The 12446-nt window shown below is 35.1% G+C and overlaps 1 protein-coding gene across 4 annotated transcripts in view; it reads right to left on the reverse strand.

Annotated features, from left to right (window-relative positions):
• The window catches only part of SSBP2 (single stranded DNA binding protein 2), a 297868-nt gene that overhangs the window by 49190 nt on the left and 236232 nt on the right, over nucleotides 1-12446 (reverse strand). For all 4 annotated transcript variants that reach the window (XM_043913530.1, XM_043913528.1, XM_043913531.1 and 1 more), the window contains 2 exons: nucleotides 5604-5670; nucleotides 4802-4872 (listed from right to left, as the gene is read on the reverse strand). In XM_043913530.1, coding sequence (XP_043769465.1) covers nucleotides 4802-4872; nucleotides 5604-5670 — 138 coding nt within the window. The remainder of the gene's footprint in view (nucleotides 1-4801; nucleotides 4873-5603; nucleotides 5671-12446) is intronic.

A 12446-nucleotide genomic window follows, 5' to 3' on the forward strand; every position in this document is an offset into this window, starting at 1 on the left:
TCTTCACCCCAAGTATTTGACTTGGAAGTCATGATATGTTCTATTTGCATATAACTCACTTATCCTCCAGATTTCTAAAGGAACTAGAACTAGCTGGAGAGTCCTGTTGAATTTTTCTGTTAATCTATATGTATCTGCTGAGCCTAAGAACACAGACAAGCTAGCAATATATTATTACAAGAGCTACACAGAAAAATGACTTCAAATACGATATTAGGGAAGACATTTTTCTTGACTGAATAAGTAATTCTGCTTTTCTATTGAAAAGATATATCAGTCTAAAAATCATGTATTACCACTGAACTTTGATTTAAAATAAATTAAGGGGTGGTAGAAATTTACCAGGATTTGAAGCAAAGTTTTATTTCTTCCTCTACGCAGTAGGTTTTAATCATATATTTACTATATTCTAGGTGTGCACTTTGCCTCCAGCAGCATTAAAGAATCAGATTATATATATTTCGTTTAGGAATTCAATTATTTCAATAGATAGCTACTGTCCCTCTTCACTACATTGGTGTTAAGCTGAAAAACCTGGAAATAATATCTGTGATACAAAGGAGATACATATTTTGTTTGTGCATAAAACTAGAAATAATATTCCAGACATGCTTCTATAATTCAGCTATAAAAAAGCAGACACATTCTGTTCTTAGGTAGTATCTGTATTATTAAATATCTGTCATTAGAGTCTCTTTTCTTTTTTTCTATCTTAAGAAACACAGCTAACTTTTTACTACAGATCTCACAGTTTATAATCCATATGTTACTTATACCAAGTGTTATGAGTAAATATCTCACAAGAATCCCTCAATTCAAATGATTTTTCTTCATTTTAAAAAAATTTTTCTTCATTTTTAGCCAACTGTATCATTCATATGAATGTGATTCCTATTTTCATTTAAGTAAATGACATATATAAACAATTTCATTTTACCTTTTGTACTTAAATACAGTGTTATATAAGTTGTTGCAAGCATTTCCGGTTTCTGAGGTAAATTCATATCAGAATGCTTTACTTGCCCCAAATTATAAAGAAATAGATAGCAAGGATATTAATCCAAATGGAAGAAATAAATTACTCTCTTTGGGTTTGAAAATGCAAAGAAAGTCTGTTCTATACATGTGTCTCTTTTTCTGTCTTGCATATAGGGTTATCGTTACCATCTTTCTAAATTATATATATGCGTTAGTATGCTGTATTGGTAAACACCAATCTTTCTGGCTTACCTCACAAAACACATAAATTTTTGGCTTGACATTTTAAAATATAAAGACAAGTATGCTTTTTTACTTCTGCATTTTCAAATGAGATCTAAGTATTCATATATTCAATAGCTTAGGTAAGCATCGGTATATCTTTCAAATACTGCAAAACTTTCTCAAATCAGACTCTAATTTTTAAAAGTGTTGAAAATATTGGTCTGGAATGACAAAAACTCAAAGGGCAGCTAGCCAAAAAGTAAGTGACCTGAATGAAGAATAACTAAATTACAGACATCAACTTTTGACATATATTCAAAATGTATCTATTATGAAAATCTTTCAAGAAAAAAAAATTCTTCAAGTTGTATATAGCTTTAAAACTGGTTGGTTTAGTTTATTAAAGTGAAAGTGAAGTCACTCAGTCATGTCCAACTCTTTGTGACCCCTTGGACTGTAGCCCACCAAGCTCCTCCGTCCATGTGATTTTCCAGGCAAGAGTACTAGAGTGGGTTGCCATTTCCTTCTCCAGGAGATCTTCCCGACCCAGAGATTGAACCTGGGTCTCCCGCATTGTAGGCCAACGCTTTACTGTCTGGTCCCATCACCTCATGGAAAATAGATGGGGAAACAGTGGCTGACTGTTTTTGGGGGGGGGCCTCCAAAATCACTGCAGATAGTGACTGCAGCCATGAAATTAAAAGATGCTTACTCCTTGGAAGGAAAGTTATGACCAATCTAGACAGCATATTAAAAAGCAGAGACATTACTTTGCCAACAAAGGCCGGTCTAGTCAAAACTACGATTTTTCCAGTAGTCACATATGGATGTGAGAGTTGGACTACAAAGAAAGCTGAGTGCCGAAGAATTGATGCTTTTCAACTGTGGTGTTGGAGAAGACTCTTGAGAGTCCCTTGGACTGCAAGGAGATCCAACCAGTCCATCCTGAAGGAGATCAGTCCTGGGTGTTCATTGGAAGGACTGATGCTGAAGCTGAAACTCCAATACTTTGGCCACCTGATGTGAAGAGCTGACTCATTTGAAAAGACCCTGATGCTGGGAAAGATTGAGGGCAGGAGGAGAAGGGGATGACAGGGGATGAGATGGCTGGATGGCATCACCAACTCAATGGACATGAGTTTGAGTAAACTCCGGGAGTTGGTGATGGACAGGGAGGCCTGGCGTGCTATGCTTCATGGGGTCGCAGAGTCAGATACGACTGAGCAACTGAACTGGACTGAACTCAAAAGTATTCAGTCAGTGAACTATTCTACAGATCCTATAAATTCTAATTGCCATTAACAGATTAATGATGGTTGGTCCCATAAATCACCATCCCTAACATGAGCAGAAATAGCAAAAAAATAATTTAAATATCTAGATTACAGTTTTGTAAGACCTTAAGAAAATATATAGGAAATAAATGAGCATAAATAATTTTTTTAATTTTGACAATCTCACAAATATTTACATAATAGGTACCTCTGACAAATTTGTGCTTCATGTTCCAATACAATTTATATAGTTGATCCTTGAACAACATGAGATTGAACTGTGCCAGTCCATTTATAAGCGGACTTTTTTCAGTAAATACATTATTGGAACATTTTGTGGATTTGCAATAATTTGTAAAAACTTACAGATGAAAAGCACAGTCTAGAAAGAGCAAGAAAATTAAGAAAAAGGTATGTTATGAACGCATGAACTATATGTAGATATACGTCTAGACTCAGGCATAAGGAGAGTGATACTTAATATAAAATGAATGTCTTAGTTTTCTTAGTGTTTTATAATTTTGCTTTCAAAGACCTACATTACTCTATAGTATATATTTCTCTCTCTCTCCCCCTTCATTAGAGAAACCATGTTATCAGCCTACCATCACATGTAAGCAGTATAAAAAAATGTAACAATATTTAAATACTGTATTCTGAATATGCCTGTAATACTATATGCCACGAAAACATTATAAGGATTCATTCATTAGTGTATAGGCTAGGCTCTGATGAAGCAAGTGTTGCTTATTACACGAGGTTACCATAAAGCTATCAGTGCTGCTGCTTCATATCAATGCATGAATTGTTATACCTGTAAATAAACAGGAATATATTCACCTTTTCTTTTCATTTTTGATGTCTAGTGTTATAAATATATGTAATATCTACAGTGTTTCATATCATTTAAGGCAATATACATATATTTTTAATCTTAGACAAATCTTGTAAGCAGGTATCTACATATTTTAGGACAATATTGACATAGACACTGACAGGTAATTCATCGTATAAACAGATGATGTAAACTTATGGTATTGATAAATATAGTGCTGTACTGTAATTGTATTTTCTCATAATTTTCTTAATAACATTCCCTTTTCTCTATGTTACTTTATTGTAAGGATACAGCATATAATACATATAATACATTTATACAATATGTATTCATTATGTTATCAGTAAGGTCTCTGGTTAACAGTAGGCTGTTAATTAAGTTTTAGGGAGTCAAAAGTTATACATGGGTTTTCAACTGTGCAGTGGTTTGGTGCCCTTAACTCCCACATTTTCAAGGGTCAACTGTGTATTACTACATGTTGATCAGGAACTCCTAGATATAAGTCACATTTACCTGGGTGTTAGAGTCTTAAATATCTTTTTTGGGCACACAAGAAAATACTTATCATTTTTAAAGTAGATACATGAAACAAGCTCCTAAAACCATCACTTATATAGACTGTTCTTGGAGAGAATAAGTAAATGATCCTTTTAACCAGCGGTATGATACACTGACCTCTGACCTATGAGGGAGAAATTTACAATTCTGAATTCTGGATTCTTTTCTTTGAAATATAACATTACAAAATTAATTTCTACCTCATGCAGTTTTCCCAAGAGAGACAAAGAGAAGTTTTAGCTAAAATAAGTGATAGCCTGGAGCAGCATACTAAAAAAATGTCATCAACAGCTGAATAGGTTGAATCTTGGTGTATACTTCTGGGAAACTGTGATAGAGAAGTAGGCTAATAACATCTAGTGTATACTGTTGTATTACACTTTTTCAGCAAGACCCATTTTAATGTTTATTTCTAAATGGTTTTCTATTGTTTTCATACTCTGTGAAGAAATATGGTACTATATAATGGTCAGTGGCATTCTTTAAAAGACTTACAGAAATATATTTTATGCCACTTATTCTATTTAATTCAATTAGGCTTTAAATTATCTTAGTTATCCTTTATAGTAATTACTATAATTTTTCATATTTCATCATTATAAAAAAGGGTAACAGTTACCTTTTTTAGTAATAATTACTATAATGGATTTCTACCCAATGTATTTTCTAGAATGTACCAAGGGCAAATGTGGTAGCATCTGTTGAAATATGGCTTGATATTATCTATTTGGACATGTCATAGGCAACATATCCTCAAGGGTTTAAAAACTATGTCCTTTTAAGTCTTTTATATATATATATATATGTGTGTGTGTGTGTGTGTATGTACATATGTATATATATAATAGAAACCAGCAAATAATATAGTTTGTTTGTGTAAGATGAAGGCAAAAAACTCAGCCTCTGGCTTCTTGCACTTATTATTTACCTGTGGTCCTAAGGGCACCATTCCTCTTGGAGGAGTCATTCTCTGCATTGGCCCACCCATATTTGGATGACCTAAAAAGAAAAAAGTGTGACAATATTAGCAGTGTAATGAGCATGGGTGCTAAATCAGAAGCTGTCACCTCCTTTCTGCATGGTATTCCATCTTATTTACTGAGGGACTGAATTACTGACATCACCTCAGCATGGCTTCCATGGCCAGTCTTCCACCTCTCACCACAGGGCTGTCCCTGCCCCCATGCTCCATTAATGTCTTGAAAGTTAAATCTTCCTCTTCAGTGTCGAATAATACGTCTGTCATAACATTTGCTCCCCTTCTTTTAGAACAGTGAACACAGCCATACGTGTTTGTGGTACCTAAAGAGGTCAATGGAAGGACCCAATTTTTGGGTTTGTTAAACTATCAAGGAAGTCACTTGCTGCTTAGCATCATCTTTCCTCCTGCTTATCTTTTTGGTGGACAAAACTCTCTATCTGAAAGGCAGAGAAAATTATAAGTGATATAGTCACTTTGATTCTCACTTGCTAGAAGTTATATAAAGAGTTTAGAAGTTATGCGTTAAAACACAGATTTTGGATATTTAATTATTCTGTTCCTTCTGTTATCACTGGGCTATCACAAATAATTAAGTTAGCAAAAAATATAATTACTTGGCCATGTTACCAAGTAAAAATGCAACTGATATAATTATGAAAGATCTATACAAATAATACCTTCCCTAATAAATACAGGGTTTCCTTTGAGATTCTGCACATCAATTTAACTTTTACTTTAAAGTAGTCACCTTGCTGTCGAGTTGGGTCCATTCCACTGGGAAGTAATGGCTGACTTCCTGGGACACCTCCAAGTGCCTAGCATATTTAGTAAAAATAAAAAGCAGTAAGTATTTTAACTATTTATAAAATAAGAACTTTTAACAATTACAGAATCCATGTCACAAGATTTTTTTCAAGCTGTATTTTTTTATATTGGATTATACTTGATTTATAATAATGTGTTAATTTTGGGTGTACAGTATAGTGATTCAGTTATATTGAATATATGCATGTATCTTCCTTTTCAAATTCTCTTCTATTATACGTTATTACAGAGTATTGAGTAGAGTTCCCTGTGCTATATAGTAGGTCCTTGTTGATTATCTATCTTGTGTATACTAGTCTGTATGTATTAATCCCAACCTCCTAATTTATCTCTCCCCACACTTTTCCCTTTTGGTAACCATATATTTGAAGTCTGGGAGTCTGTTTCTCTTTGTAAATAAGTTCATTTGTATCACTGTTTTTAGGTTTCACATAAGTGATACAATATGATAATTGTCTTTCTCTTACTTCATTTAGTATGATAATATCTAGGTCCATCCATGTGGCTGCAAATGGCATTCTTTTTATGGCTGAGTAATATTCCATTGTACTATGTACCACATCTTCTTTATCCATTCCTCTCTCAATGGACATTTAGGGTGCTTCCATATCTTAGCTACTCTTAAGTACTACTGCAGTGAACACCGGGGTGCATGATCTTTTCAAATTACCGTTTTCTCCAGTTACATGTCCTTGAGCGGGACTGCTATATCATATGGTAGCTCTATTTTAGACATTTAAGGAACATGCATACTGTCCTCCATAGTGACTGTATGAATTTATATTCCCACTAACAGTGTAGGCGGGTTCCCTTCTCTCCACACCCATTCCAGCACTTTTTGTTTGTAGACTTTGATGATGGCCACACTGACAGATGTGAGGTGATATCTATTTTTGATTTGCATTTCTCTAATAATTGGTAATGTGGAGCATATTTTCATGTGCTTTGTGGCCATCTGTATGTTTTCTTTGGAGAAATGTCTATTTAGATCTAATTTTTATAGCTTCTTTATTTTAAGCTGCATAAGCTGTTTGTAGACATTTGGAAATTAATCCCTTGTTGGTTGCATCATTTGCAAATATTTTTCCCCATTCTGTAAGTTGTCTTTTTGTTTTGTCTATGGTTTCCTTTGCTGTGCAAAAACTTTTAGGTTTAACTAGATCCCATTTATTTTTGTTTTTATTGTCATTACACTAGGGGATAGAGCCAAAGAGATATTGCTATGATTTATGTAAAAGAGTGATCTGACTTTGTTTTCCTCTAAGAGTTTTATATAGTATCTGGTTTTACATTTAGGTCTTTAATCCATTTTGAGTTTATTTTTGTGCATGGTGTTAGAGAATGCTCTAATTTCATTCTTTTATACGCAACTGTTCAATTTTCCCAGAACCTCTTATTGAAGATGCTCTTCTCCATCCGTTGATCTATTTGTTGTTGTTTAGTTGCTAAGTTGTGTCTGACTCTTTGTGATCCAAAGGACTGCAACATTCCAGGCTTCCCTGTCCTCCACTGTCTCCCAGAGTTTGCTCAAATTCATGTCCATTGAGTTGATGATGCTATCCTAACCAATTCATCCTCTGCTGCCCCCTTCTCCTTTTGTCTTCAATCTTTCCAAGCATCAGGGTCTTCTCCAATGAGTCAGCTCTTTGCATCAAGTGGCCAAAGTATTGGAGCTTCAGCTTTAGCATCAGTCCTTCCAATGAATATTTAGGGTTGATTTCCTTATTTAATATTGACTGGTTTTACCTCCTTGCAGTCCAAGGGACACTTAAGAGTCTTCTTCAGCATCACAATTTGAAAGCACCAATTCTTGATAGCTCAGCTAGTAAAGAATCCACCTGCAATGCAGGAGATCCCCAGTTCGATTCCTGGGTCAGGAAGATCTGCTGGAGAAAGGATAGGCTTCCCCACTCCAGTATTCCTGGGCTTCCCTGGTGGCTCAGTTGGTAAAGAATCCTCCTGCAGTGTGGGAGACCTGGGTTTGATCCGTGGGTTGGGAAGATCCCCTGGAGAAGAGAATGGATACTCACTCCAGTATTCTGGCCTGGAGAATTCCATGGACTGTATAGTCCACGGGGTCACAAAGAGTCGGACACGATTGAGTGACTTTCACTTCACTTTCTTTATGCTCCAACTCTCACATCCATACATGACTACTGGAAAAATCATAGCTTTGACTATCTGGACATTTGTCGGCGAAGTGTTGTGTCTCCTTTTTAATATGCTATCTAGGTTTGTCATAGCTTTCTTTCCAAGGAGCAGGCGTCTTTTAATTTCATGGTTGCAGTCACCATCAGCAGTGATTCTGGAGCCCAATAAAAAAAAATCTGTTACTGCTTCCATTTTTCCCCCTTCTATTTGCCATGAAGTGATGAGACCAGATGGCATGATCTTAGTTTTCTGAATGTTGAGTTTTAAGCCAGCTTTTTCATTCTCCTCTTTCACCCTCACCAAGAGACTTAGTTCCTCTTCACTTTCTACCATTAGAGAGTTACTATCTGCATATCTGAGGTTGTTGATATTTCTCCTGGCAGTCTTAATTTCAGCTTGTTAGTCATCCAGCCAGCATTTCATGTGATGTACTCTGTATATAAGTAAAATAAGCAGGGTGACAATATACAGGTTGGTTGTACTCTTTTTCCCAATTTGGAACCAGTCAGTTGTTCCATATCTGGTCCTAACTGTTGCTTCTTGACATGCACACAGGTTTCTCAGGAGACAGATAAGGTGGTCTGGTACTTCCATCTCTTTAAGAATTTTCTATAGTTTGCTGTGATCCACAGAGTCAATGGCTTTAGCATAGTCAATTGAGCAGAAGTAGATGTTTTTCTGGAACTTCTTTGCTTTCTCCATGGTCCAAATATATTTCTGTTTATGGCACTCCTATACTGTTTCCAGTACTGTAGCTTAATAGTACAGTCTGAAGTCGAGGAGCCTGATTCCTTCCTTCAGCTCAATTTTCTTTTTCAAAATTGCTTTGGCTATTTAGGGTCTTTCATTTTTCCATATTTCCAGTCAAATTTTAAGCTTTTTTTTCTAGATCTACAAAAACTGCCATTGATAATTTGATAGGAACTACATTGAATCTGAAGATTTCTTTGGGCAGTATAGTCATTTTGACAGTATTGATTCTTTCAATCTAAGAACATGGTGTATTTTTCCATCTGTTTGTGTCATCTTCCATTTCTTTCATTCGCATCTTAAGTTTTCAGAATACAGGTGTTTTGCTTCCTTAGGTAGGCTTATTCTAGGTGTTTTATTCTTTTTGATGTGATGGTAAATGGCATTGCTTCCTAAACTTCTTTTTCTGATCTTTTGTTGTTAGTGTATAGAAATGCAACATTTCTGTGTATTAATTTTGTAGCCCACAACTTTACCAAATTCATTGAGCCCTAGTAGTTTTCTGGTAGCTTCGCCAGAATTTTCTATGTACAGTATCACGTCATCTACAGTGGCAGTTTTACTTCTTCTTTTCCAAGTTGGATTCTTTTTATTTTCTTCTCTGACTGCAATGGCTAGGACTTCCAAACCTATGTTGAATAGAAGTAGTGAGAGTGGACATCCTTGTATTGTTCCTGATCTTAAGATGAAATGCTTTCAGCTTTTCACTGTTGAGTATGATGCTATGTGTGTGTCTTTCATATATGGCTTTACCCTGTTTAGGTATGTTCCCTCTATGCCGACTTTCTGAAGAGTTTTTTTTTTTTTTAATTATAAACTGCTAATAGATTTTGTCAGATGCTTTTTCTGCATCCACTGAGATTATCATATGACTTTTATTCAATCTGTTAATGTGGTTATCACACTGATTGATTTGCAGATATTGGAAAAATCCTTGTATCCCTGGGATAAATCCCACGGAGTGGTGTATGATCCTTTTAATGTATTGGTGGATTTGGTGTGCTAGCCTTTTGCTTAGGATTTTGTGTCTATGTTGATCAGTGACACTGGCTTGTCACTTTGTTTGTAGTATCTTTGTATCATTTTGGTACCATGTTTGAGGGTGGCTTCAAAGAATGAGTTTGGGAGTGTTCTGATCTCTGCAATTTTTTGAAACAGTTTCAAAAGGATAGGTGTTAACCCTTCTCTAAATGTTTGTTAGGATTCACCTGTGAAGCCATCTGGTCTGCGGTTCTTTGTTGGCTTGGGGTTCTTAAACCAAAGTTTCGATATCAGTGCATGTGATTGTTCTATTCATATTTTCTATTTCTTCCTAATTGGGTTTTGCAAGACTGTACCAAAGAATTTGTCCACTTCATCGAGGTTGTCCAGTTTATTGGCATAACGTTGTTTGTCTCTTATGATCCTTCATATTTCTGTGTTCACTCTAACTTTTTCATTTCTGCTTTTATTGATTTGTGCCCTCTCCTTTTTTCTTGGTGAGTTTGGCTAAAGCTTTATCAATTTTGTTTATCTTCTCACAGAAGCAGCTTTTAGTTTCACTGCTATTTTGTACTGTTCTTTGTCTCTGATTTCTTTTTTCTGCTACCTTTGGGTTTTGTTTGTCCTTTTTCTAGGTGCTTTAGGTATAAGGTTAGGTCATTTATTTGAAATTTTTCTTATTTTCTGTAGTAAGATTGTATTGCTATAATTTTCTCTCTTAGAACTGCTTTTGCTGTGTCCCATAGGTTTTGGGTTGTTGTACTTTCATTTTGTCTCTAGGGGATTTTTTTATTTCCTCTTTGATTTCTTTAGTGATCTACTTATTGTTTAGAAGCACATTGTTCAGCTTCCATGTGTTGCTTTTTTTTTTTTTTTTACAATTTTTGTTTGTAGATTTGTAATCTTATTGCATTGTGGTCAGGAAAGATGATTGATATAATTTTAGTTTTCTTAAACTTATCAAGGCTTGCTTTATGGTCCAGTATGTGATCTATCCTGGAGAATATTCTATGTGCATTTGAGAAGAATGTGTATTCTGCTGCTTTTGGATGGCATGCTCTATAAATATCAATTAAGTTCATCTTGTCTAATATGTTGTTTAAGACCTGTGTTTCCTTAATGATTTTCTGTTTGGATGATCTGTCTACTGATGTAAGTTGGATGTTAAAGTCCCCCACTTTTACTGTGTTACTGTCAGTTTCTCTTTTTATCACTGTATTTGCCTTATACATATTGAAGTGCTCCTATGTTGGGTGCATATATATTTACAATTGTTATTATCTTCTTGGATTGATCCCTTGATCATATGCAGTATCCTTCTTATAACAGTCTTTATTTTAAAGTCTATTTTGTCTGATATGAGCATTACTATTCCAGCTTTTTTTTTTTTAATTTCCATTTGCATGAGAAATCTTTTTCTATCCCCTCACTTTCAGTCTTTATGTGTCCCTAGATCTAAAGTGGGTCCCTTGTAGACAGCATATATATGAGTCTTATTTTTGTAACCATTTAGCCAGTCTATGTCTTTTGGGTGGAGCATTTAATCCATTTACATTTGAAGTAATACTGATAATAGGTTCTTATGGTCATTTTGCTAATTGTCTTGGGATTGTTTTTATAGGTCTTTCTTTCCTTCTCTTTGTCTTCTGTTCTCTTCTCTGGTAGTTGCATGATTGTCTTCAGTGTTCAGATTCCTTTTTCTTTTTTGTGTATGTATCTGTTGTAGATTTTTGATTTGTGGTTACCATGAGGATTTGATATAGCAGTTTATGTATACACAAGACTGTTTTAAGTTGCTAGTCTCTTAATTTCAAATGCATTTCCAATATCCTGCATTTTAACTTTTTTCTTATGACTGCTGGGTTTGATGTCTTGTGTGGATGATTTCCCACCTTTACTGTATGTCTGCTTTTACCAGTGAACTTTCCCATTTGTAATTCTCTTGTAGCTAGTTGTGGCCTTTTCTTTTCTACCCAGAGAAAGTTCTTTTAGCATTTGTTATAAAGCTAGTTTGGTAGTGCTCTTAACTTTTGCTTGTCTGTAAAGTTTTTGCTTTTTCCATCTAATCTAAGTGAGAGTCTTGCTGGGTAGAGTAGTCTTGGTTGATTTCTCCCTTTCATTACTCTAAATATATCATGCCATTTCCTTCTGGCCTGCAGAGTTTCCACTGAAAAATCAGCTGATAACCTTAATGGGAGTTCCCCAGTATGTTATAGGTTGCTTTTCCCTTGTTACTTTTAATGTTTTTTCTTTGTCTTTAATTTTTCTCAATTTGTGTTTCAGTGTGTTTCTCCTTAGGTTTACCCTGTATGGGATTCTCTACACATCCTGGACTTCAGTGACAGTTTCCCTTCTCATGTTAGGGAAGTTCTGAGGTACTATATCTTCAAATATTTTCTCAGACCCTTTCTCTGTCTATTCTTCTCTGAGACCCCTAAAATATGTATGTGTTGGTGTATTTTTTTTGTTGTTGTCCCAGAGGTCTCTTACACTGTCCTCATTTCCTTTCATTCTTTGTTCTGCAGCAGATATTTCCACCATTCTGTCTTCTAGCTCATGAGTATGTTCTTCAGCCTCATTTATACTGTTACTGATTCCTTCTAGTGTGTTTTTCATTTCATTTTTTCTACTGTTTATCTCTGTTCTTTAAATATTTTTAGTTCTTTGCTAAAAATTTCTTGTATCTTCTTGATTTGTGCCCCATTCTTTTTCTGAGATTCTGGATCCCCTTAACCATCATTTCTCTGAATTCTCTTTTGGGTTGATAGCCAGCCTATCTTCACTTCCCTTAGTTGTTCTTCTGGGGTTTTACCTTGTTTGTTCATCTGGAACATATCTCTTTGCCACCTCATTTGGTCTAACTTTCTGTGTTTGTGGTCCCACT

Source organism: Cervus elaphus, chromosome 9 (genome assembly GCF_910594005.1).
Source record: "Cervus elaphus chromosome 9, mCerEla1.1, whole genome shotgun sequence".
Classification (NCBI taxonomy): domain Eukaryota; kingdom Metazoa; phylum Chordata; class Mammalia; order Artiodactyla; family Cervidae; genus Cervus; species Cervus elaphus.